This window comes from Balaenoptera physalus (genome assembly GCF_965194825.1).
Source record: "Balaenoptera physalus genome assembly, chromosome: 12".
NCBI classification, from domain to species: Eukaryota; Metazoa; Chordata; class Mammalia; order Artiodactyla; family Balaenopteridae; genus Balaenoptera; species Balaenoptera physalus.
This window is the reverse complement of record NC_138897.1, coordinates 45,730,268-45,757,154: the sequence shown is the minus strand read 5'-3', so window position 1 is coordinate 45,757,154 and position 26,887 is coordinate 45,730,268. Positions and strand designations below refer to the sequence as shown.

General features: G+C 49.4%; 1 protein-coding gene across 12 annotated transcripts in view; it reads left to right on the top strand.

Annotated features, from left to right (window-relative positions):
• Nucleotides 1-2,953: 2,953 nt before the first annotated feature.
• The window catches only part of FHOD3 (formin homology 2 domain containing 3), a 490,767-nt gene continuing 466,833 nt past the window's right edge, over nt 2,954-26,887 (top strand). For 7 of the 12 annotated variants that reach the window (XM_082415967.1, XM_082415975.1, XM_082415973.1 and 4 more), the window contains exon 1: nt 2,955-3,251. In XM_082415967.1, the coding sequence (XP_082272093.1) occupies nt 3,087-3,251 (165 nt within the window). In that variant the 5' untranslated portion in view covers nt 2,955-3,086. Of the gene's footprint in view, nt 3,252-26,887 lie in introns of all 12 variants that reach the window. The other 5 variants (XM_082415972.1, XM_082415969.1, XM_082415966.1 and 2 more) reach the window with 3 other exon arrangements.

The window sequence follows — 26,887 nt, the reverse complement described above, 5'->3', positions numbered from 1 at the left end:
CTGGGGCAGATCTTAGACGGTCTTGTGGGTCACGCTAAGGGGTTTGGCATGTAAGGATTTTACCCTAAGATATGACACATCTAATGCACATTTAAGAATGATCACTGGTTCTGGGGAAACCAGTAGAAGATCAAATGCAGGTTGCAAGACTGGGGAAGAGAGACTCATTAGAAGCCTAGCATAGGAAGTGAGGGCTAGACAGGGGGAGAGTTGAGAAATATTTCAAAAGCTGATTCAGTGACAGGTCATAGTGACCAACAGCAAGATCCAGCACGCAAGTTGACTCTGACGTTCACTCATTCATCAGACATTTACTGTGTTCCTTTTCTGTGCTAGGCACTCTGCCAGGCACTGGGCGGGGGCATTTAGGGTTGAATACCACATGGTCCCTGCCCTAGAGGAGCTTTCAGTTTAGTGGGAGCAGAGAGATGTATTAACAGTAACTGTAGCTGTGATGCTCTATTCTTAAGAGGAGAACAGAGCCCAGAGGGACTGAGAAGAAGCTGCCAAAGAGTGAGAAGGTAACCCAGAGTGGGTAGAACTAATGAAGCTGAGAGGAAGAGAGTTTGGGAAAGGAGTGGTCCATAGTGACAGATGCTGCCGAGAAGGTGGGTAGCAGGGCTGAGGTGTTCCCCAGACAAGGCAATTAGGATGGTATTGATGATCTCAGAACAGCAGGGAGGGTTGCCCTCCAGATGGTGAGATGGTGATCCTCACCAGCAAAGAGGTGGTGAGGATGCTGAGAAATGAATATAGCTCTTTCTTTCAGAAGCTGGTCAGGAAGTGAAGAAGAGATAAGCTACTGAGAGGCAAGCTTCATAAAGATGTAGCTTTTAAGATGGAAAACACTTGAGTCTTTATTCTCATCAGGACCAGTTACATGACTTGTGGATCCCAGTACACAATGAAAATTTGGGTCCTTTTGTTAAATCATTAAGAATTTAAGACAGCAACAGCAGAGTGTGAAACCAGTGTGGGGCTCTTCTAAGTGTGGGGATCTATGTGACTGCCCAGGTTTCATGCCAGGAAGCCAGTCCTGATTCTCAGGGGAAGGAGCCCAGGAAGGAAGGAAGAAGGAGGCTAGATCAATGACAGAGCAACTGGGAAGAGAGGGACTCAGTGTCCAGCTGGAGGTAGAGCCTTGAGCAAGAGGAAAATCAGGGCTTTGGTCATCTTCTGAGATGGAGGAGGTGTAGGCTGGAGATGGAAGATGGAGAGGAGGGAGTGCTGGAAGGGCAGGACTTCACACTGGAGACATGATTTTCTTTACTGAATGATCTGTAGGTAGAGGAAAGTGGCAGAAGTTTGTGGCAGCCTGAGAGGAGTGGGAGGGCACACTGAGCAGTGCTGAGGAACCTGGGGTGTATAGGTCGTTGAGAGTGGCCGCTGCCAGCAGGCACGTGGCGGATGGGGAGGGAGCAACCTAGGGACTGATAGGTGAGGCCAGGAAAGTGGTACAGTAAGGAGGCCTCTGAGCTGATGGGGTGCCATTCATGTTGGGACAGAGATGAGAAATGGGGCGGCCAGAAAGATTGGAGGGCTCCCTCACTGAGGAGGGGTGAACGTGGTGCTGAAAATGGGAGGGTAGGAAGTGGGGGTCAAAGGAATGGGATTTTCAGGTTTAGTGTTCTGGCCAAGAGCCGATGGTGAAGTTGGTGTACTGGCCCGCCTAAAGGACTCATGCAGAGAGTTGATTAGCAAATGCAAGGAGAACTACAAGGTCTGCTGGAATGAGCAGGTGTCATGGGTCATTGTTATTTTAAGAACAGTCCTAAGCCTCACGAGTGACGAGTGACGAGTGAAGGGGAGGTTCCATAGAGAGAGAAGGTTAAAGGTGCGGGTGAAGAGGCTAAGTATGGGACGAGTGTTTCTTGCCTTGAAGCCAGAAGAAAAGGAGAGATACATGTTTTAGAGCCGCCTTGTGTGAAGACGCGGATGTGAGAGCGATTGGGTATATTCCATAAGGCCTACTTAAGATACAGGGAGAACCGCGACCTTGGCCACAGCCTGGTAATGGAGAAAACCCGGGAGTTCTTATTGGAAACGAAGGGGGTCACCCTCGAGCAGCGAGGAGTCTCGAGGCTCAGGCAGGCCAAGGCGGGCAGGCTGCAAACCTTCCCTGCAAGTCCCTCGGTTGCCAGCGGGTCCCTAGCTCTCTGCCGGCTCCGTGCAATTCGGTGACCTCCCCGGAAGCGCCCCCCGCGGCCCCACTAGCTCCATTTAGGGCTTTCGGAGACCTAACTGGCTAAGAGGCCGCGGTCATGCAGAGGGTCAACCAGGGCGTCAGGCCTGGCGCTGGGGTGTCGGAGTGGAGCCTCGCAGTTCTCCAGGCCTCCCGCCTGGCGCCCCCGGGCTTGTCTCTTAAGAACAGCTACCAGGGTTCGCCGGTTCACCCTCCTCCTCCCCAAGGGAAACCTCCCCCGGAACCTCGCCAGGGCTCCAGGTGCCTGCCACCACCCCGCTTGCTTGCCGGGGGCCGGCTTCCTCGCCTCCTGGTGCCCAGCTGCGGTTTTCCGAGTCCAGGCAGCGGGAGCCCGGCCGCCGCCGCCTTCATCTGGAAAGAGTTAAGCCCTCTCCCAGATGGATAAGAAGCCAGGGGACGGCTATGCCCCCGCCCCGCCCCCATACCCCGGTTCCCCGAGCCCCGAGCGGTGCAGCTCGGCCGGGGCTCCCTCGGTCTCGGGGCGCACGTGCAGCCGGCGGCCCAGGCGGTGTCCGCGCTGCTGGGGTCTGCCCGCCGGTGGTCGGGGGGTTCTCCTCCCCGCCGCCGCCGCCAGCGGACTTGGCGCAGGGCAGCGGATACTGCACGAGCCGTTCTCCCTTTCCTGTTCCACGCGGCGGGTCGCGTGGGTAGCGGCGGCAGTCGGGCGGGCACAAGGGGGACGCCGGAGGGGAGGAGCCGGAGAGCTAGAGGAAGGAGGGGGCCCGCCGGCCCCGCCCCCGCCCCGCCCCCCGCGGCTGGAGCCTGTGAGCCCGCGAGCCAGCGAGCTGCGGCCGCGGCCTCCACTGCTCGCGGTGACCCCGGCGTCCCGGTCCGCGGCCCCGCAGATCCCGGGGCCCGCGCCCCCCCGGGGCAGGGATGCATCATGGCCACGCTGGCTTGCCGGGTGCAGTTCTTGGACGATACGGACCCTTTCAACAGCACCAACTTCCCCGAGCCCAGCCGGCCGCCGCTGTTCACGTTCCGCGAGGACCTCGCGCTCGGTACCCAGCTGGCCGGGGTCCACCGGCTGCTGAGGGCGCCACACAAGGTACGGCCCGGCGCGGGCGGGCTGGGCCCCCGGGACGCAGCCCCTGCTCCGGGGCGCGCCGGGGTAGGGGCGCCGCGGGCAAGCTGGGCTGGGCGCAGCCGGGAGACAAGCGCCCAAGGGCAGACCTCCCCCTTCCCCGTTAGGCAGAGGGGTCTGGGCGCCCGCCGGCTGGCTCGGGATCTCCTAGGCCAGCGAGGAGGACAGTCCCGCGTTCCGGCCCGGAGCGGGGGAGGGGGTGGGGGCGGACGGGGCCGAACAGGTGCGGCGCCGGCCGGAGGCGGGATGGAGAAGGTTCCCCGCGCCGCGCCGTTCGCTCGGCCGGGTGGGCGGGGTGGGGCTCGGAAGCCGGCAGTCTGTCCCCGCACCCGGGCGGGCGCCGAGCGGCGCGCGGAAAGAACCCGGGCCCCGGGGGGCTCTGGTCCTTCGCAGGGGAGACCCGAGCGACGCGCGGGACAAAACCTCTCAGGCCTCTGGGGCCGCTGCGGGCGGCCGCGCGACCCTCGCGACAAAGCACGCTTCCCGGGGACACTTCTCCTTCCTCCCCTGCGGGGCACCACGGAGGGCGCCGCCCGCGCGCTACGATAGTGCTCGGAGCAGCCCCTTTTCCTTAGAAGAAGCAGGTGGCCTGGGGGACCTTGGAGGAGCAGTGGCTGTGGGAGGAGGGGCGGGGGCGCGGAGGGGCGGCGCGCGCACAGAGCCCCAAATGAGTGTCCCCTGGGAAGAATGGCTTCTCAGTCCACCCCATAGTTTTTTTTTTTTAACCCTTTTCAGGGCAGGCATCTTGCAAAGTGTGTGCTGCAAAGAGCTGGGCGTTGAAAGCCAAGCATTTAGTTACCCAGGAGAGCCCTTCCTCCCACTTAGTGACTGCACCTTGAAAAATTACTTCCCCGGTACATTTTTTTTTTTTGGCTTAGGGTTCATATCAGAGCTTGTAGATGATTTATTCTTTGAGGATCAACACTGATAAATATTTGGAAGAGATAACCCTTGATGCCAAAAAGAACAAAATCGATTTAAAAATTTTTTTTTAGACTTCTGTATGATGTTCACCTGCCTTGGAAGTAGAGGGAGGTTGGTATGGATACTGGTGAACATTGGCAGTGGTGTCTGTTATATCATTGCTCCCTGCCCCCCCCCCCCCAAACGCCACCTCTTAATGAGTAACCTGTCTTCAGGAATGAGGAATGGGGCAGTTCTATCTCCTTTTCTCTGTGCTGGTGCAGGATGGATACAGTCACTGCTCCTGGGAACCTCTCTGGCCATAAAAGGTTGGATTGGGAGAATGATGTTTTTATTGCGGATTCAGCTTATCAGAATCACTTTTGTCAGTTATTTGGTTCTTCTCAACCAGTGGATTCAGTTAAGAGTTTTCGAAGGGCTTCTTCAGCATCATGGTTATTTCATTCATTATGGTCTCTGATTACAGTGATCTTTTGTTGAAACTACAGAAGACTCATAATTGTGGCCCTGTGACCTTGAAGTGCTTTCCTTGGATTTCAAGCCCTATGTACACCGGCTGACCTTTCAAGCTGGAAGCTGAAGTACATTTTTATGTTTCCATGGAATAGCCCCCTAGCCTTGATCCAGTGTTCCTGGTCTCATAGGAGATCTTGATGCTCCAGCACTATAGCACCCCCTCCACTCCCCCCGACCCGCTAGAAGCCACAGTACAGCAGTTGCACTGGCTCACAGGACTTTCTGAGATGGCCCTTGTAGAATAAATGGAACCCGAATACGTCCCACAGAGACCCTTGACTCCTTGTCCTGGGGGGGTCCAGCCAGCCTCAGTCTGAGTCTTGCCTGCAGACCCCTGCAGTATAGTCAGATGTTTGGCATTGTTTTTCACATCTAGAGCCGACTGAGTGGCTGGTTCTATTAGCCAGGGTTCTTTAAAGCAGAATTCAGGGCATTTATGTGCCTAGGTGCACATTTATATTGTAAAATGCTAGTTAATTTCCAGCAGGGAATCTGCTGGATTGGATGATGCATCTGTGATAGAAAGAGCTGATGAGTTTTGAGCACTTGGTATGTAGGTTTGTACTCTATTAGGGATATCAATGCAGGATCTCATTTAATATTACACTCGTCTGTGAAGTGCAGACTTTTACTATACCTATTTTACAGATGAGGAAACTGAGGCAGAGAGCAATTAAATAACCTAGTTTCTCTGTTAGGAGTGGGGAGCTGAGATTCAAACCCTGTCTGTGCGGCTTGAGACTCCACTGCTGTTCTGCTCCCTGGACCAGCTGTTTGGCTGTGGGCAGAAGCCGCATCTCCTCGGGCTTCCATTCCGTTAACTTGGGGAGTTTCCCGAATCAGCTTCCTAGGCCAGGTACTTTTTGGCCTGGAGCAGGTGAATGTTACAAGCATGAGTAAGAGCCTTGAGACAGAATTCCAGCCTGGTAGAGTTCACAGTCAGAGGTGGGAACAAATAGTTACGAACTCTGCTGTGAATTAGCTAACAGTGAGGGAGTGGGCAAGCCCCTGCCATGGATAAGGTTTCCACGTCCTATGGAGCCCAGCCTGGCAAGAGGAGGAGTTCCTGGGGCAGGGGGCGTTCTGGGTGGTGAGAGGGGAGAAGCGTGACTGTGAAACATGCAGATACCCTCAGCATCCTCAGCCATCCTGCCTGGGGGTGTAGACTTTTGCTTGAAGTGGATGGCACACCCAGCAAAGCGTGCAGGGCCTAAGTGAGCGGCTGGATGAATTTTCACTAAGTGAACACACCTGTGTAACAAGCCCCCTCAAAGGCCCCTGCAGAGGGTCTTAATTTGTAAAGCTCCCCTAGGGATTCTCCTGTGCTGGGAACCTTTGAACTGGTTAACCTCTTAGGTCCTTTCCAGCCCAAACTTGAGTCTATGCATCTTTTCCTAACCTAATGAAATATGTATACATTTATCTCATGTTTGCTGACTCCATTTGAAGTTAGTTGTTAATTTAAACCATTGTCTTGGACGAAAACAACATGTTGTGCTTATAATGCTTTATCTTTTTTTTCCCAAGCTACTAGACTGAAAAATAGAAAACCACCCCAGCTTTTTATAGTAGTTTTAAGAGGATAATTAAATAAATGATTAGTCGGATAACAAAAAGGTCAGAACAGGTACCGTATTCTCACTGAGGGAGATGTTTATTTTGGTGGTTATATGTTTTATCTGGACTATGTGAGGCCTTTTGTTTTCAAATGCTGCATAAACAGGTGTTTATTTCTGGTTCAGTGTCTTAAGAAGAAAAATAATTGTAATTACAGGACTTATAATTTAGAAAAAACTGTGCAGTAGAATTAATAGAATCCTAGACCTTTCAAAGCTTAGATGTCTTTGGATTGTTTGACACTAAAAGTGAAGGCTCCAAGGATTCTTGTTTCTTTTTGATAGGCAAAACTGGAATTGTAGAATGTTACAAAAAAGTGGTAACTAGCTTGCGTGTCAAAACAGCAATTATGACCTAGTAATTTAATTCAGGGAATGTTTCCGTGGCTGCTGCGGACCAGAGAGTAGAGTAATAACAGCTCCCAGGTCCTGGCCACGTGCCCGAGCCAAGCACGCATCATCTTGCCAAGCCCGCTGCCACCCCGTGGGTCAGCACTGGTACTGTTGCATCTCACAGCAGAAGAGCCCAAAGCATAAAAAAAAGTCAGTGGGCCATGTGAGTGGGACGTTCCAGAGTTGGCATTTGGCACCAGGTCTGAGCCCTTAATGACTCTACTACTTTCGTGTCTTGAGTTTCTTCCTTCCAGGCAGCCTGCCCACGTTTCAGAGTTCCATGCTGTCGTTGGATTAGCCTTGACTGTGCCCTGTTCATTCCTTTCTCACTACCTTTGTCTTTGTGGTTCCCTTGCTGCCTCAGCTATCCCACCTGTAAAATAGCCAGTTGCTGTGAGAATTAGAACCTTGGTCCTCTGAGTGTGGGCTGGGCATCACCTGGGCTCTTAGAAATGCACTCTCAGGCCTCCCCAGACCTGCTGAAGCAGAATGTGCATTTCCCCGAGATGCCTTGGTGATTCCTGTACACACTGCAGTCTGAGCAGCATGGATTAGAGGTCATTTAGGTCAGACTCAGTCCAGGGCTAGGAGGGTCCTCTCTGTCTCCCCTGTTCACAGATAACTTCCTTGAGGCTAAAGACCTGGGCTGTCCAGTTCTCCAGGGTTCTCCTGGAAGCTGAGCAGTGCTAAGATGGAGTGTGCACTAAGTTGATTGATGGGCGTTAGTTTTAGAACACAAATCCACTGGTATTATTGCTCTAATGAATTTCCACCTTAATCCTCTTAAGGGACACATCTGTTTGCTACATTACATTAAGATTTTTTAAAGATGAGATCATTAGTAAAGTTAGCAAGTGTGTTGTGTCACATAGCATCTTAGGACAAAACTGTTTAAGAATGTTGTATGAACAGCTAAGAGTGTCTCCGTGCAAGCTGCGTTGAATCCGACTCTACCGTAATTAGCTCAGTTGGTTGGAGCCGTGCTATTGAGATCAGGATCATGGGATTGAACCCTTTATGGGTCAGTTGGCTTTGCTTCATGCATGGCCACAGACCGCATCGGTAACGCAGCTAGACATCCAGCAGGTGCTGTCCTGGCTCCCTGCAAGGGTTTGGGTTGGGGTGGCCTGGTAGAAATCTCTGGGGGCAAAGGACTAACATATAATGAGCTTGTGCTGGGCACTGTACTGTGGGCCTCGGCGTATAACTTCATTGACCCTCACAAGAGTTCTAGCAGACAGACAGTGGTATCCCCAGTTAACAGATGAGGAAACTGAGGCACACGGAGGTTAGGCAGGTTATCTAAGGTCACACTGCTTTTAAGTGGAGGAGCTGGGATTTAAGGTCAAGTCTTTTTTTACTCCAGGGCTTGTAGCCAACTGTGTCCCATTATTAGAAAACCAGCAGAGCACATGCTTTCTGTGCAGGGGGAGGGGTGGGGGGAGGGGGCTGACTGCATTGCCTTTGCACGCGGCTGCCTGTCACGGTTTGTGACTTACATGGTTGCGCTCTGGTTGTCCTTCCAGTGTAGAAGCTCTGGGAGTCTGTGCCTCTTGTCCTCAGAGTCCAACCTGCTTCCCTCTGGAAAACAACAGGACTGCCTTTGCCCTCCTCTGGACTCTGAAATGTTAGTTTTTAGTGGTGGCAGATTTAAAACTGATTAACATGCTGAGGCCAACTCAGGAACACCCCTCCCCCAGCCTGCTTTCCCCTCCATGGTTTATTTCTCGCTGAAGATGAAACCTCTGAACCTTGGAAACCTTTCTGTCCTCAGACAGAAAACAGTCACCATTCCTGCAGCCTCCACACTGTGTCACCTGCAGGTGATGCCCCTGTTGCCTGTGGCCAGCTCAGGAATGTCCCCGATTTAAACCTGGCTTTCTACTCCATGTAGCTGGTTCCGCGTCTGTGGGGCGTTTTCAGTCTTGGGTTTGTCAGCATCTGGTCCTTTCCAGAGACAATCGGACTGCTTTTTGTTTTGTTTTGTTGTTTTAGCTATTTTATTGGGATGTGTTTCTGTGCCTTGTTCTGAACTAAGTAAGAAAGAATGGGGGAAATTAAGTTATAGTGAATGTTAAGCCTCACCACAGGGATGTAATCAGCAAAATTCAGATTGTGGGAAATTATAGTTTTACCAACAAATACACTGTAAAGGAAAAAAAGATGGAGATGGAAGGAAACCTTAGATTAGAAGAGATTTAAGAGATATATCAACCAATTGCAATGTGTGGCTCTAACTGGACACTGATTCAAACAAATACATTGTAGGGGGTTCCCTGGTGGTCCAGTGGTTAGGACTCCGTGCTTTCGCTGCCGAGGGGGTGGGTTCAATCCCTGGTCGGGGATCCCTGTAAGCTGTGCGGCCAAAAAAAAATTGTAAATAAATATGTGAGACCATTGGGGAAACCTGAATAGTGACTTTTTGTTGTTGTTGTTTGTTTGTTTGTTTTTTTATACTGCAGGCTCTTATTAGTCATCAATTTTATACACATCAGTGTATACATGTCAATCCCAATCGCCCAATTCAGCACACCACCATCCCCCCCCCCCCCACTGCGGTTTTCCCCCCTTGGTGTCCATACGTTTGTTCTCTACATCTGTGTCTCAACTTCTGCCCTGCAAACCGGTTCATCTGTACCATTTTTCTAGGTTCCACATACATGCGTTAATATATGATATTTGTTTTTCTCTTTCTGACTTACTTCACTCTGTATGACAGTCTCTATGTCCATCCACGTCTCAACAAATGACTCAGTTTCGTTCCTTTTTATGGCTGAGTAATATTCCATTGTATATATGTACCACTTCTTCTTTATCCATTTGTCTGTCGATGGGCATTTAGGTTGCTTCCATGACCTGGCTATTGTAAATAGTGCTGCAATGAACATTGGGGTGCATGTGTCTTTTTGAATTATGGTTTTCTCTGGGTATATGCCCAGTAGTGGGATTGCTGGGTCATATGGTAATTCAATTTTTAGTTTTTTAAGGAACCTCCATACTGTTCTCCATAGTGGCTGTATCAATTTACATTCCCACCAACAGTGCAAGAGGGTTCCCTTTTCTCCACACCCTCTCCAGCATTTGTTGTTTGTAGATTTTCTGATGATGGCCATTCTAACTGGTGTGAGGTGATATCTCATTGTAGTTTTGATTTGCATTTCTCTAATAATTAGTGATGTTGAGCAGCTTTTCATGTGCTTCTTGGCCATCTGTATGTCTTCTTTGGAGAAATGTCTATTTAGGTTCTTCTGCCCATTTTTGGATTGGGTTGTTTGTTTCTTTAATATTGAGCTGCATGAGCTGTTTATATATTTTGGAGATTAATTTTTGATATTAAAATTGTTGAAGTTAAATTAATAAAAAAATAAAAAATTAAAACAAAATTAATAAAGATATTTAACATTAAAATTATTAAAGTGTGATAATACTACTGTGTTATGTTTAAGGAAAAGTCTGTATCTTTCAGAGATACATACTGAAATATTTACAGATGAAGTTATATAATGTCTAGAATTTGCTTCAAAATAATCTTGGTTGAGGGGCAAGTAAGTAGGTGGGTGAGTGTGTAGAGGGAACAAGATAGAATTTGAGTTAAAGCTGGATTATAGGTCTGTGGGGGAGTCATTATACTATTTTCTGTACTTTTGCATATGTTGAACTTTTTTTTTTAAAATAAAAGTGCTAAAAAAATTAGGTTATGAGTTCTGATGTTCCCTTTGGGATCAACGTCCTTTCATTAAGTGTCACCGTGTGTCCTTAGTGTGTTTGCTGTGGCTGAGATGGCCAATCTGTAAATTTTTTGTAGTGCCTCCACTGTTACCTTCCTTCCCACCCTGATAGTCGTGTTCTCCTTAGGATCTTTGAAAAACAAACATAGGGCATCAGTCTTTTAGTGTTCAGAGTATCTTTCTCGGCTCAGTCAATTCCAATGATGAACTCAGTCATCAGTTACATAAACTGTTAGTTTAGTAAAGAAGTGTTAGGGTAGAGATATTATACATAGAGCACATGCATCTAAATTTTTATCACTAAACTGAGAAGTTGCTAAGGCTATAATTAACGATATCAATATAAAAGTGCTCAGTTTCCCAGTGGCTCTTGGAGGCTGTGACATGCTTGCTTGGCCACACCAGGGTCTTGCCCCATTCCTAGTGAGCCAGCTCGGCCTCCATCTTCAGTATGTCTCAAGAGAGTATCTCAGAATGCAGTGAATGCAGTGATGCTGTAATGCATATGAAAATGTAAGTTGATTGTATACCTTGGCACTCAGCATCACGGACAACTTTTGATTTCTCTGGACAGATTAACCCATTTGTGCATTAGCTTTTGGGGAGGGGGAAGATTTTAGCTCATTCAAAAAATTAAGTTACCACACATCAGCAAAATTATCTGTACACCCAGAAGTTTGTCTATTTTTAGACCCATCTAGTGACAAACAGAATCTGCACTGTATCTATATACAACTTGGAAACATACCTTCTCTTCTCCACTTAGATTTGGAACCTAGAAATTAAAAAGTTGGACTCCAAGGGAAAATGTTTAGAACTTAATGTTAGAAAAAAAGAAATCTCAAAATTGTTGAAGACGTTGAGAAGAGGGAAAATGTTAAAGAACTTGCAATTCAATACAGACTAATACTCCTAGGTTTGGCAAGAATGACAGAAAAATTAGTTTGTGGGTCACCTCATCAAATATTTTTAGCATTCTTGGAAAGAGGAAAACCCAGAAGAAGACGTTTTTGTTATTGATTAGGCTACTTGGACTCTTCATACACTGGTATTACAGCAGGGAATGAAATGCCAGGGTCTTAACCAGAGTGCACAGGACAAGCCAAAGATTACTGTGAAGTTCTCAGAATAGAAGGTAACTAACTGATGCATCTTCTGACTGGTTCGTCAGATCCCAAGAGTGGCTTGGGGTTCATAGCAAATGCTGATGGGCAAACACTCCTGAGTGGCCAGATGCTGACGTGTTTAGAGCAGGCTGGAGACAGAGCAGTGGGTCCTCAGAGAGGACATGAGAAGGAGGTCCTTCTGGCTCAACCAGGGTCACACACAGTGCTGCAGCCATTCACCGGGTTGCCTAAAACTGGCCACAGTTTTGACTAAAGAAGTTTATACCAATGACACTTTATACCACTTTAAGGGGAGTTTTGTTTTATCTGTGATTTGAAGTCACCTTCTCCGACCCTCCCCTGGTTATAATTGATTAATCCAGAGTTGATGGTAACATCCCTCCCAACTCATGAAAGCATGAATGAGCGGTGATACTGGGGTTGAGACAGCTGGTTTAAGCAGTGCTTCCCCCCGCCCCCATATCTGTAGTTTTGTTAAATGAAAACAAAATTTACTATTAATTGTGCTACAGCCTGGGAACCTAGCTTTTAACCCTTATGACCATTGTGAGGGCACTTCCGTCTGGTCCTCTGATTTCATCATGGAGGCTGCAGGCAGCTGGGGGGTGCAGGTGCCGGACCCCCGGGGAAGCAGCCGACTGAAGACTGGGTATTGAGTCACTCGGAGCACAGTCTCCACTGCCTCCCCGACTTCCGTTGCATCCACAGCCTCGAGGGGGTGTTTCTGGCCTCCCTGCTCCCCTATCTAGCAGTGTGTTCTTGGGCTAACACCCCTCTCACTGTCTCACTCTAGTTTACAGCAAGTCTTGATGGGGCGGGGTGGAGGTTCCCTCCTTGCCTTGGAACATGGCCATTAATAGGAAAAAAGTAAAAGGTTAGAGATAGGGTGCATTCAGTGGGTTTTAATGTGAGGGAACAGCCTAGGGATCAGGCCTGTGTGATTGGCTAAAGAGGAAAGAGAGAGCATGTCACTCCTCTGCTCTAAAACCTCCCTCAGGCCCCCTGCCATTCAGGGTGACTCCGAAGCCCTTGAGTGGCTGGCCTGGTGCTCCATGAGGGTTGGTTGCTTTGTTTGTTTTATGGTCTGTTTGGTTTACTGGTGTAGCCCTAGAGCCTGGAACGGTGCTTGGTACATCATGAGTATACAGTAAATAGGTGTTGAATGAGTGAATTATCATACACTTTAGAGTTGGAGGGGAAAAAAGAGCGATCTCCTTACCCCAGCTGTCTCCATGCAGAAGTCCCTTCTGTAAAGCCTCTGGTCAAACACATTCTAGCTGCTTCTTCATGTATGATAGAGAGCAGTTGGTCCCCTCCTTTCAAGTGTGGCATTTCTCCATTTTTGAACTTTATTTGCTAGACTTTATTCTTTATTTGTCCCTGATTTTCACCTGGAAAGGTGAATCCTCATATCCCCACAGATGGGGATGGAAGTGGGTCTGGACCATCAACTGGCTGACTGAGCCCAAGAGGATGGAAATAGGATGGATAAGCCAGAAGAGCCATGACCTCAGGGTTTGCTAAGTAGAGTGACCTGTGACCTGGGACCTGCAGATAGTGCCTGGAGGGAGTTGCAGGAAGTTTGTGTACTTTTCCCTGTGGTGGCAGAAGTAAAAAGCTGCTTTCTTTTCATGTTGAAGCTGAGTCATATGGATTGTTTTTATTACTCAAATCAGTGTATGTATCTTGATATGTTTATGTCTGGTACCATAAGGCATCTTCACACTTGCAGTTCCATTTTACTGTGAACTTAAACTGTTCGTGTGGAATCAGGGAGACATTGCTGGGGAGAGATCACGGCTAAGAAAGCTAGGTTCAATGAGAGAAAGGCCAGGAAGCAAGGAGTCTACCCTTATAAAACAAACAAAGCATCTGTTCCCATCACAGAATGAGCATGTGTATAAATTTTGAGACTACAGAACACACTGAAGAAATAGAAATCATTTTCTTATTACCCAGAGGGAACCACTCTTAACACTTTTGCGTCTTACCAGAATTAAAATATGTAATGTTTTTAAACATTTATGGTGTTTTAAATGTTTGATAAAAATATAAATATCTGAATACTTTCCCGAGTCATTAAATATTCTTGGAGTGTATCATCTTTAACGACAGCATGGTAATCCAGTCTGTGCCTGTACCATGGCCCAGATGTAAGCATTGCTCCCATGCTCTGTGAGGGAAAGGGCTCTGTCTTTTTCAGTGTTTATTTCTCCTGTGCTTGGTCCTTTTTTTTTTTTTTTAACATCTTTATTGGAGTATAATTGCTTTACAATGGTGTGTTCGTTTCTGCTTTATAACTAAGTGAATCAGCTATACATATACATATATCTCCATATCTCTTCCCTCTTGCGTCTCCCTCCCTCCCACCCTTCCTATCTGTGGTTGGTCCTTAATAAATCTTCATTAAATGAATGTATGAATGAATGAACCATTGGATGTTTAGGCAGTTGCCAATAAAAAAAATGCAGATAATGCTGTTTTATATATATACTTGCAGAAAAAATAATCTTTATGCTTTGATTGCTTCCTTAAGATGAATTCCTAGATGTTTAATTGCTGAGTAGAAGGGTAAAGAATTCATCTTAGATGGGAGCAGTTTCCCCCATTTTAAGCATTGGTGGTGGTTGGGAAGATGGTCCCTAAGTCCGTATAGGGCTGTTGAAGACCTGGGCCAGGATGGGAAGCCCAGCTCCAGTCCGACCTCCTTCTTGCAGGTGCAGCTGGTGTCACAGCAGAGAGTGACATTTGAATTCTGGGAAGATAACCCGGTGGTACTCAGAGAAGATTGTTAAAACCTTGAATAAATTATGTGTGTGTATCCCATTGCCTCTCCCTATTTTAAGGGACAAAATCATGACTATACTTTAATAGTCCATGCTAAAGTTAGATCCATTACATTTCCTGAATGCAAGTATTCAATATTCAATGTTCAGTATAACAATATTATATTAGTAAGACAAAGATACATCTCATTAGTTGTTAATGCTTTGAGAAAACAGAGGCACTTATATCCTGTGGGTAGTGTAGTCAATGACTCTGCCTCTTTCTAGAGACTTGGCAATATACACAAGTCATAAAAATGATTGTTTTTGACCCAGTGACCCTACTTACAGGAATTATTTGAAGAGATATGTAAAAATGATGAAAACACTATATGTATAAAGATATTTGAGGATCGTTTTAATAATGAAAAGCTAAAAAATGTCCAACAACAAGGGAGATGTTAAGTCATTATGTTTTATTATGGATAGAATATTGGGTAGCTATTAAAATAACTCATACCTTAGTCAGCTCAGGCTGCCGTAACAAAATACCATAGACTGAGGGGGCTTCAACGACAGATGTTTATTTCTCACAGTTCTGGAGGCTGGGATGTCCAAGGGTAAGCTGCTGGCAGATTTGGTTCTTGGTGAAGCCCTTCTTTCTGGCTTGCAGATGGCCACCTCCTTGCTGTGACCTCACATGGCAGAGAGGAAGCTCTGGTGTCTCTTATTTTTCTTATAAGGGCACTAATCCCGTCATGGAGGTCCTACCCTCATGACCTCATTTAAACCTAGTTACCGCTCAAAGGCCCCACCTCCTCATACCATCATATTGAGGGGTAGGGCCTCAACGTATGAATTTCGGGGAGACACATTCAATTCATAACACCCTACATGAGTCATAAAATTGTGCATGTGGACATGTAGGTAAGAAATGTTAAAGATGGGACCAGTAACTTCCTTCTCCCAGACCTGCTTACCACGCCCCTTCTGCATCTCATTCATTGGAAACACCATGAGAACGGCTTGTCAGCCTTGGTTCCTGTGCACCCATCCAGTCCCCACCCTTCCACTGCCGAGTCATCCGGGCTCTCATTTGGACTCCCGGCTCCGGATAAAAGTGATCCATCCCCCACTACTTTCCCTACCTCCTCCTCCTTTACTCTGGTGCTTCCCCATTATTGACAGGGTAAAATCACAACTCGTCATGAGGACACCCAGGGCTCTCTGGGACCTGGCCTCTTGTCTGCCACTCCCACGTTGCCCCGACTGTCCTTCCCCCGACCCTGCCCCTCCCGAGCCCTGGCCGTGCTAAGGTGCTTGCAGTTTCGCTAAGAGGCTGCCCTGGATGGTAGTTTAAGGTCTTACCTCTCCCTGGACTGCCCTTCCATCCTCCAGCCTGGGGTGAGACCATGTCTGAGGCTCACCTCTGCTGGGCTTTGCCAGCCCTCCCCCTTGGTCTGTGGAGGCTGTGCTCCTAGCTCCCTCCCACTTGTGACACTCTGGTTCTTATTTCATCCCATGTCACCATCTTCCCACCAGCTGTAAACCCTCAGTAGCAGGAAGTGCATTTCAACTCCCCATTCAGTTGAGAGTTCCTGGAACAGTGCCTGATACACAATAAACCTTAATAAATAGTTTTTGACTATCTGAAAGAAGGTTAAGTGAAAAAAGTGAAGTATATATTTATATACATGATGATCGCAACACTATCAAAGGTAAAACCGATAGCTAGTGGGAAGCAGCCGCATAGCACAGGGAGTTCAGCTCGGTGCTTTGTGACCACCTAGAGGGGTGAGATAGCGAGGGTGGGAGGGAGGGAGACGCAAGAGGGAAGAGATATGAGGATATATGTACATGTATAGCTGATTTACTTTGTTATACAGCAGAAACTAACACAGCATTGTAAAGCAATTATACTCCAATAAAGATGTTAAAAAAAAAAAAAGAATAGATATCCTCAAACCTTTGTCAGATCCCTAATCCGTAAACACGATTTGCGTGTTATAATTTCCCTCACAAACTGCGGGTGAGTGAGGCATAACCAGCTCTTCAGAGTCTCAAATCCTTGTATTCTGGCCTCTTCCGCACTAGGCCCAGGCTAGGTCCTCGGACAGGAATCCTCAGGTTGGCAGAAGGAGGCCCGCCGTCCGTCAGGGTCATTTCCTGTTGCGTTTGGAGGGGCGGGCATGAGCCTGGGGCCCTCCTGGGTGGGGGCCATGAAGTCTGCTCCGTGGGGCCAGGCTTGAGGGCTGCAGTGCAAGATGGGGAAGCGCTGCCTTCTCCCACTTTCCTGGTCGTTCCTGAGCCTTCCGCAGGCCTCCTTCACTGTTCCTACCCAGGCTGAGCGTGGCAGTTACGTGGTGAAGAGAGTTGTGAGCTTGTGCGGGGGGCAGAGGTGGCCACAGCAGCTGTGAGCGGTGGGAAATTCTGAGCAGGGAGTGGATCTGGGAGACTGGCATGGTGCCCGCAGAGTCCAACTGCCCTTCTCTCCACTGGGGAGATTCAGCGCTTTGCCAACCTTGGAGGCTCTGGGGAGATTTTATTTCAGGTGATGGCACTCACCTAAGAGGGATCTGTTACCCCTTTGCTGTATCAGGTCCCAGCTGCAGGCCACAGGAGTGCTCGGGCTGGCTCCTGATCACAGCTTCCATAAATCACCAGCCCTCTGGCTTCTGCAGGACTTGGTAGGTCCCGAGTGGCTAGCGTCTGAAAGACCAGTGCCCGGAGGTAGAAGAGGCTGTCCAGTCTTCCTGGGGTCCTCCATTCAAGTTCAACAGTACCGTGTGTCTGTCTGGGGGCAGGGAAAAGAGAGCTGTTGGGCATCCTGTCCAGAACAATAGTCAAGGATATGAGCGGTTTTTTGTTCCCAGAACTGGGTGCATTTTTGTGGACGGTGATTCATCACCGAATACGCCAGGAACAGAACCCCGGCGTGTCTGTGCAGTTCACGAGGCACTGGGACATAGGTTCGCCTGGCAAATCCTCACACAACCCTGCAGGAGAGGGAGATGGGGCATTTAGGCCCTGTCTCCAAGTTCAGAAAACGAAAATTATGTTGCTTTCAGGACTGACGCACAAAGGTGGCAGGACTAAAACTCAGGTACACATCTTCTGACCTCAGACCCAACAGTCTCCCACAAGGACTCCCTGCCTCAGTCTGTCAGAGGTAAGTGTGAGGAACATACGTTGGCGCCCAGGGAAGTTTGTATTGCTAGATGAGCACAGTCGGGGAAATTTCACCTGAGTTCATACACATCACATGTAACCACCTGGTGATTATTTTTTACAAGGGAGCAGGCTTGGCTAAATGGGAAGCTTTATTTCTGTCAATGCCACTGATCCCAGGACATGATAATTAACTCTTTTATTGTCATGACTGGTTGGGGAAATAAGTCAGAAACATAACAGAAAGTGGAGTAACCTCTGAAGGCAGCATATGACTCACGTCTAAGTGTGATGTAAGCAGCCTGGGCTATAGAAATGTCAGAAGTGGAAGAAATCCACGTGGACTGCACAGTCCAGAAAGCCTCCTGGAGAGAGCGGGTGGGGTGTGAGTGGGTGAAAGGAAGGGGGAAGGGTGTTCCATGCAGGTGAGAAGCAGATGGGATGGGCGTTGGGATCAGGTACGGACGGCTCTGGGCGAGTGAGAGCGGCTGGCCGGAAGGTGGTGATCTACGGCTGTGGGCTACGGGGCTGGGCTGGTACAAACAGTGAGCACAAAACTGTTTCAGAAGTTACTTCCATTCCATGTAGTGGAAACAAAGGAGAAGGAAGGGAAGAGGAGATAAATAACAAATTTGGGAAGAAAATGATTACAGAGAAAAATCGAGGGAAGGAGAACCAGGGGAAAGAAGAGAGGAGAGGGATGGACAGTCAGTAACTGCAAAGCCACCTGTGACCAATGCGTGGGAGGAAGAAGAGCATCAGAAACAAGCCGCACGGGGGGCCTGGCCTGGGCCCGGGGGGCAGGCTGTCCCAAAGCCCAGGGCCCCGGTTGCTGCTGATTCCTGGTGGGCTGAGGTGTTAGCCAATGAGGGTTTAAGATGTGACCCTTTCTCCCTCCTTCCTCTCTTTCATGGGGTGTCTGCTCAGTGTCAGACTCTATTAGGGCCAACACAGGAACCCAAATGAGTGAAACTGAGGGTGGGTGAAACGGGGTGGAGCCCCAGCCCCGGCCCAGCCCGCGCGCTCCGCACGCCCTCTCCTCAAAGCTTTGAACACAGCATCTCCCTTATGGGGCTGTCGGGGACGAAACAAAAAAAGGATCCTACTCTTGCATGTTGGCACCACTTGGCTTTCGCGGCCTCCAGTCCCGCTGCCCGGTGGGCACCGGCAGGCCGTGCTCCTGTTTCCCTGGACTCCCTCTCCCTGCCTTCCCCGCCACTGCAGAGACAAAGCAGAACCTTCAGACGCAGCTCCTGCCCCCACCTGCCTGTCTGTCTGCCCCCATGTGCCCGCCCTCCTTCCTAACAGGGGAGCTGTGTCCCCTCTCCTGGCCCGGCCAGGCCCCTTTCCGCTGGACCTTCAACCACGGCTTCCCTCTGGGATCCCTCGTTTAGCCTTCAGATAGGCTAATGCCTCCTTTATCCAGAAATCCCCTCCTCCCTGCATCTATCTTTCTTCTACGTTCACCCCTCTGCGCACCCCGAGTCTTAGACCTTGTCTGAGCCCTACTCTCTGCCTCACTTTCCCTCCTGCTGCATCCGGCACCCTCCCTGCCAGCACAGCGACACTGCTCTTGCTGAGGCACTTGTCATTCACGGCGTGGACACTTCCCAGTCTTTATCTTATTGAATCTCTTAGCAACACTTGACATTTCTGGTCATCTCCTCCGAGGAATGCTTGCTGTTCTGAGTCTAATGGTGAGAGATCCACCTTCCCTCTGTTCCAGGACCAGGCCTTCTCCACGCAGTCGAGCTCCTTTCCTTGGCGGCTTCCAGGGCTTTCTGACGACCCCCTGGTTGGCATCGGGGGCCCAGCGCTCTCTCTGGTCCTGAGACCAACTATCCAGCTGTCCCCTGGACCGCTCCTCTTGGGGGTCCCGCAGATGCTGAAGGTGCACTGTGTCTAGATGGAAGGCATCGTGTTATCTTCCCGCAGACCTGTCCTGCCTCAGGGTGGAACGTCACCATCCAGCCAGCTGCCCAAACCAAGAATCACCCCCTGGCTTTGACCCCATCTCTCAGCCCTCACAGTCTGGTGATTCTGGCACTTCTCTCTCCATTCCATAGATAGTCCTTAGCATATAGAAAGTGCTTGGTAAATGATGAAATGAATGAAAAATAGACACGATAATATATGAGAAAGTGTCTGTCGCATGGCAGTTGCTCAAAAAATGTGCCTATATTAGTTATCCATGGCTGTGAACAAGTCACTCTAAAGCATAGTTGCTTAAAACATTTTTATTATCACTCACAGTTTCCTTGGGCCAGGAATTTGGGAGCAGCTCTGAGCAGTTCTGGCTCAGAGTCTCTCTTGAGTTTGCAGCCAGATGATGGACTCAGAGGCTCTTCAGTCACAAGTCTGGTGTCTGGGCTGGGAAGTTGCAAGTAACTGGGAGCTCCTCGGGTGTCTCTCTTTATGTCTCTGTGGTCTCTACATCAGGACTCTGTAGCATGGTGGCTTCCGGGTAGCTAGGCTTCTTATGTGGCTGCTCAGGGCTCCAAAGAGTGAGTCCCAGGGCCGGGGGATGTCATATCACTTTTTTAAACCATCTCTCTCCTTGTATTGTACTCCTTAGAAGGGAGTTGCCAAGCCTGGCCCACATTCAAGGGCAGGGGAATTAGACACCATTGTTTCCTGGCAAATGTGTCAAAGAATTTGTGAACTTTTAAAAAAGAAATCTAGGGACTTCCCTGGTGGTCCAGTGGTTAAGACTCTGTGCTTCCACTGCAGCAGGTGCGGGTTTGATCCGTGGTCAGGGAACTAAGGTCCCACATGCCACGCGATACAGCCAAAAAAAAAAAGTTAATAAAAAATAAATCTATATACGTAAAATTCACTTTTTTTTTTTGGTGTTCAATCCTTTGAGTTTTAACATATGTTTAGGCTTTTAAAAAATTGAAGTACAATTGACTTATAATATTATAATAGTTTCAGGAGTACAATATTGTGATTCGATATTTTTGTAGATTATGTGCCATTACATGCCTAGATTCTTGTAACTACCACAGGATACAGAACAATTCCAGCAACCTGAAGAATTCTCTAGGGCTTCCCCTTTGTAGTTAGTCATCCCCTCACCCCAATCCCTGGCAACCACGAATCTGTTCTCTCTCCCTATAGCTTTGCTTTTTCCCAGAATGCCATCCATATAAATAGAATCATTTAGTATGTAACCTTTAGAGACTTGCTTCTTTCACTCTGCGTAATGCCCCTGAGATCCATCTAAGAGTGCATCCATGGTTCATTCCTTTTTAATGCGGAGTGGTATTCCATTGTATGGATGTACCATTTTGTTTATTCATTCGCTTGTTGAAGGGCATTTGTGTTGTTTCCAGTTTTCAGTGCTTACAAATAAAGCGGCTATAGACATTTGATCCGGAGGCTGATCTCTTTGCTACTACGCCATACCACCTTTCCTGCTCTACACATTTGTGTAGAGATTTTATGGAACGTAAGTTTTCATTTTGCTAGAATAAATTCCTAGAAGTGGGAAGGCTTTTTGGCAGAGGATTACCTGCCCCTCTCCTTTGCAGGACTGTCAGGAGGTTTTTACTTATTAGGCAAATTACCCTTTGTCACAAGAATTTGTTATTTGAGTCTTTGGACTTCAGAGTGTAATTACTTTTGAAAACACTGCCCACAGAAAGGACCATTCATTTAAAAGTCATTGTTTGTAGTTATTTGACTGTTCTTTATTCTCGAGCCTTCGAGGCTCTGTTGTGGAGGAATCCCGGTGTCCCCCCCAGCCTCATCGCCCTGATGTCACCCAGCACTTGCTCCATACTCTCATCCGGAAGCTTTACAAAGGGACGATGACCTCATGGAGCACAAATCACCAGAAATTCTACCAGTTGGCAAAATACCATAAATAAACGAAGAGCAGCCTTGGAGAATGTTAGCATATGAAAACTGCCCTTGGATGGTGGAGCATAGAGATGAAGTAAGCAGAAATCGGGGGGCGTAGAGGGCTAAGGATGTGGTTCTCTTCCTCTGCCAAGTCAGAGACCAGATCTGAAGTGAGGGAGGCAGCAGGAACAATGGGAGGGGTGACATATTTAAGTTCTGAGGCTATAATATAAAAGGTCCAGTTCCTGAATAACTTCGACCTTTTTACCAAGGGAAAGCTGCATGTCCAGAAGTTTGCCAAGGCCTCAAGGTGGCCCTCAGTGAGGGACCCCATCCTTCATCTGGGCTTCCTACTCATCCCATTTGTGCTTGGCTGGATGAAACTCCCTGCCTAGGGGCCTGCCTGAAATACACACACATAGAGTCCCCCTTTCAGCTCCCTTTCCATTCTGCAGGGTTACCTGGGAATACCTACCTTCCTGAGGGTATTAGAGTATGTAAATTAGGTCAAGGACCTAAAGAGGGGAGTTCTGTGCAATTCTCCAAGTACCTTTAGAAACTGAAGATGTCACCATGTGCATCCTTTGGGAAAAGGAAGTTCAATATGAAATCGTGCCTGACCTGCGCGGGAGTCCTTCACTCACCCTGTGCAGATGTGAGTTCTTGTCCTTTGTCAGGTTCTCTGTGGTGCACTTGGAAATCAAAGAAGAATAAAGAACTCATAGGCCATGATGGTGACAAGCTGGCCTGATATCCTAACCATAGGTATCACTTTATTCCTATGGAAAATGCGTTCAGAGCTCCAGACAGCCAAGCCATAGTGGACTTGTGAATGCCACCCTGGTGTAAGGTGGGGACCGTGTTTATGCAGGCAATTGTGATTGGCCTTTATTTAGGTGAGTTTCATTTGCCCTTTGGTTGTGCCAGGATGTTTGGGACAGTGCCTCTTAGCTGCGTCCCTGAGAAGTCAGCCCCCCTCAATCTCCCCCTCCCTCCCGGGCTTTTCCTGGTCTCTGCCCACTTCCTTGGATACTCAAGAGCTCTGTATTCCAGATTCCGCCTCTCATGACCCAAGTCTTTCCCCTCTAACGCATCTTCCTAACCCCGAGCCTCTTGGTTCCCTCATTCACCCAGCGTGCAGAAACTTTCACCAGGTTCCCTTACAGATGAAAGTGGGGGGCTTCTTTGGAGGGGCTGTAGGGCTTAAGGTGGACCCGGGGGCCTCTGGCACATCCCGAGATTCTGAACTTTGCTTGTAACAGTAGAGTTTGTGAACAGCCCTTCGGTTAGAGGCCTGGCCTCATGGCAGCAGTGCGGAGGTGGGGCACTGAGATGAAAACCCAAAACCTGCGGGTGCCCACACGTGCGCCTCATTAGTTCCTGCCCTGCGCCTGCCGGTGGGGAGGCCCCCCTGCTCTGCGCTCTCCCTGCGAACACAAGCAGTGCTCAGCCAGGCAAAGTCCCTGTCGCTTCTGTCATCACCGTGATTTTTGGAAGCATGATTTTGGTGTCCTGATTTGGTGTGTGTCCCCTGTCTTCCCCTTGGTGAGCTGCCTCCAGCGGCTGTGACCTGCCAGGCCAGGAAGTGGTAGCTCCCTGCCTGCCGTGGCTGTACATGCCAGATGCTGGTGAGACAGGAGTGAGATGAGAGCTAATCCCCTGGGCCGAGGAGCGGGAACGCAGGGGAGGTTCTTTGTGTCTTGGGCTCTGGGGTCTGTAAGCTTCTTTTCTCCCCTAACCCTTTCTTGGAGAGCCGTTGCTTTCATTTCACCAAAGCTCCTCGGCCTGCCCGGTCCCTGAAGCGGAACGTGCCAGCTCCATTAAATCAATGTACCCAATTCTGCAAAGTCTAAACAGTTTAAATTTCATTATTCTGGGCAGTGTTTTTCTGGTGACTAGAGTTCGCCGAAGCAGGGGGAATCGGCGAGGGTCGAGGAGAGGTTTTGCCCACCGCACACCCAGGACCCTTCTCTGCTTCTACTCGAGCGGGTGGGAGAGGATTGGGCTCTGCCACATTTAAGTTGTTCTCGGGCAAAAATGGGATTGCTCTAATTCTACTGCCAGAGTCACTGGGGCTGAACATCCGTCGGATGCGGGAGAGGCTCAGCTCTTTGACCTTATGGCGCTGTCTGTGCATATTCCACAGTGTATCTTGGTCACATGGATCGGTCATTGTTGATGGAAGGGCCTTAGGTGTCATTAGTGTCTTAATAATTTCCAATCACTTTCCAATCAGTGGATTGAGGGCTGAACCCTGACGGCAAACTGCACTGCCCGCCTGCGCCCCGCCTGCTGCAGTACCAGCCTTTTTAGGGCGTGGGCCTCACGCGCGGTTTTAGGCGAGGCTACTGCTTATCCTGCTGGGATCGGGGCTAACTGGCAGCGTGTTGAGGAGCCTTGTGATGCCCTCACAGCACGGTGCTCGTGAACCCCGGTCATCACCGTGTTACCCACTTATCCCTTCACTCACCACGTTTTTCTTGAACAAAAAATGTGCCAGGCTCCATTTTAAACACTGGAGAAACAACAGTGGACAAAACAGGCATGAATCCTAATCTTCTTGGAGTTTATATTCTAGTGGGAGAGATGCAGGGAGAGATAATAAAAAAAGCAAAATAGCAAGTTAACCAGGTGTTAGAAGGTGATCGGTGCAGGTCTGTAAAATAAGAAACGTGGGCCTCACCCCAGCGTTCCTCCCTGCCAGCTCTTCTCTAAGTTTCCTTACGTGTTTTCTGCATTGCTTCACAAGGAGATCCAGCAGGCTTTCTTACCCGCAGGTATTCTTCCTGAAAACACAGAAGCGTTTCCAAAAGTGTCGTTGTTCCTTTGGGTGACACTGGGTGTGTGGCTCTCCAGGTGTCCAGCGGGGAGTGGTGAGACTCTGTCATCCCTGCAGGATGAGGCTAGGACCCACCCCTGCTACCGTGGGTTTTGCTGAGCCCCGTGCTCCCACGTGTGGACTGCGGGAAGGCCTTCCGGTGAACAGGAATGGGCGCTCCCCTCCCTGGGGGTGTGTGGGGTGGCTGGAGAGGCCCGAGAGGATGGAGGGACCAGGTCTTCTCAGCTCAGCCTCCACAGCTGCTGGATGATGGGGTTGAGGAGTCATTTGTCTTTTCTCTCCTGGCTCAGGGCTTTCTGAGAATGGAACTGCTGCTGATCTTCATCAATAAGTATTGCACTTCTGGAATATATAGAACCGTTGCTTTCCCCTCAGTTTAAATCAAACAGTTATGCCCAGTCCCTGGGCCAGGCGCAAGGAGTGAGAAGGTGAGGAGTAGCCAGCACATCTTCGGGGGACAGCTGGGAGCCCAGGAAGTGAGTGAGTTTGCGTGGTTGGTAACCAGGACCCAGTGTGTGTGTGTGTCTCCTCCACTTCTTTCTTGCTGAGGAACCGGGTGCTAGGCCGTTGAGGTCAGGGGGAGGGGCAGGGCCGTCCAAGAGGGTGGCAGAAATTGGGGCAGAGGGTGCCAGGGCCCTGAGGTCAGGTATGAAAAGGGATGGTGGAGCTGGGTGGCTCTGCCCTTGAAAGTGAAAGAGCAGTGGGTGACCGGAAACTGCCCACCTTCCACTACAGTCCCAGGGTGTACTGGGCCAGGAGAATGGTTAAGGGGACACACTGTTTCCTCTTGAGAGGGTGACGGGAGGGGGGGCATCCTTGGGGAATCTCCAGGAGGGCAGACATTGTGTCTGTTCTCTTCACTGCTGAATCCCAGGTTGGCCCCCTTGCAGCTGGGTGGGGGATGGATGCAGGGGCAAGACGGGAGCAAAGGCACCCGAGGGAGCTGGGGCGGCCCTGGAGCCTGCGGAGCTGCAAGGAAGGGCAAGCTTCATGGGGCAGTTGGAAGGTTTGGTGCTGGGCACGTAGAGTTGGAACTGTGGGGTCCAGCCGGCCACCCCCTTTTGTTACGGTGCATCACCAAAACCTGGAGGCCTGGGTGCTGCCTCCAGTGACCTGGCAGGGTCCCCTCTGTCCAGTCTTGTCCCTTTCCATTTTCCATCTCATGTTTTATGCTTCAGTAGCCTGACTGCCTTAGTTCCTCACCTTCCTCGCTGCTTCATGCTTGCCTGCCCTTGCTTTGCGTTCCCTCGGCCTCCCGCCCCCTCCCCCTTCTCCTGGCTGGGTCATCCTCATCTTCTTAAATAGACGGCTCTGGCACAAACTCCCTCATTCATTCCACGAACACTTATTGCTGCCTGTTAAGTGTCAGATGTGGCTGCTGGGTGCTGCCACCTGCCACCACCCCCTGCCCTCGAGGCCACGTGGGTGCCCCTTGTGAGTGCGCCTTTGGCCTTCTGTTTAGTCCAGCGTAATGGTTTAAAGCACAGGCCTTGTATCCCACAGACATGCTTCCCATCTCTCTGAGCTTCAATTTGTGCATCTGCAAAATGGGAACAATAATAACTTCCTTAGAGGGTGGTTGCAAGCCTTAAATGGAATTGCACCTGGAAAGCATTTAGCACAGCGCTTGGCCCACTCAGAGAAAGGGAGGTGTCCTGAGGCTGCTTGTCTTTCTTGTATCATCACAGGGTTGGGATTCCCTGACTGGGTCCCTTCCTCTGTGGAAGTCAGACTGATGTAGTCCGGGGTGGCCTCAAGAAGGAGGTAGGATTTAGCCAAGTCTGGAGAGCAGAGGTGGCTTTAGGTGCATGGGAAAGGGGGGAGTGGGTTAGAGGCTTGGAGAGCGGGGAGTGTGAGATGAGTAGAGGCCAGTTTATGAAGGGCCTGGGATGCCAGGCCCAAGTTTTGGCCTTTGTAACCAGGATTTGGTCCATCCATAGTGAGTCCTCATGACCAGCAGATCTGGGGTCAAGTTCCAAGGTTTTCAAGCAAATTGAAAAATGAAGCCAATGTATCGTGAGTGTCAGATATGGACTAAATATCCAGGGAGGTATTAGATAGTTCATATCTGCCAATTACTTATAATCTAGAAAAACAGTTAAACTGGCAATTAGGATCTTGTGTGATATTGTGATGATTGAGGGGTGAACGTATTTGGGGAGAAGTAGTTTTAGCACCCTCAGAATACTCCACCGAGAGGACCTGGGGCTGGGGTGGAGGGCAGAAGGGGTCCATCCAGGTGCCTCAGTGCTGGGAACCTGGATGCAGGTCCTCTGTTACAGGGATCAAAAGCTTCACTTTGCCTGGTCACAATGAAACTCGGGGGGTGCTAGAAGGCGCGGGTAGAGGCATTCTGATATGCCTGGGCTGTGACCCCCAAGCCAGCAAGGGCTGCATTTTATGACTAATAAGACATGCTAGTTGATGTCTCTCTTTATCTGCAATCTTGCCTCACAGACAATCCCATCCAGTGCAGTTTTTTAAAGTGTCTTCTTTGTCATAGTGTTATGTGGAAGAATTTGCTGGTGCACCCCATTGCAGGACTTTGTGTTCTAAATTTTTCTTACCATCTGCTTTGCCTGCTCCTGCCAACTCCCCATCTTTTGTGGCCTGGGTGAATGGTGCCCAGAGAGAACTGTGTTGAGCTGAGTTGAGAGAGGAAAGATGGTTTGGTTAGA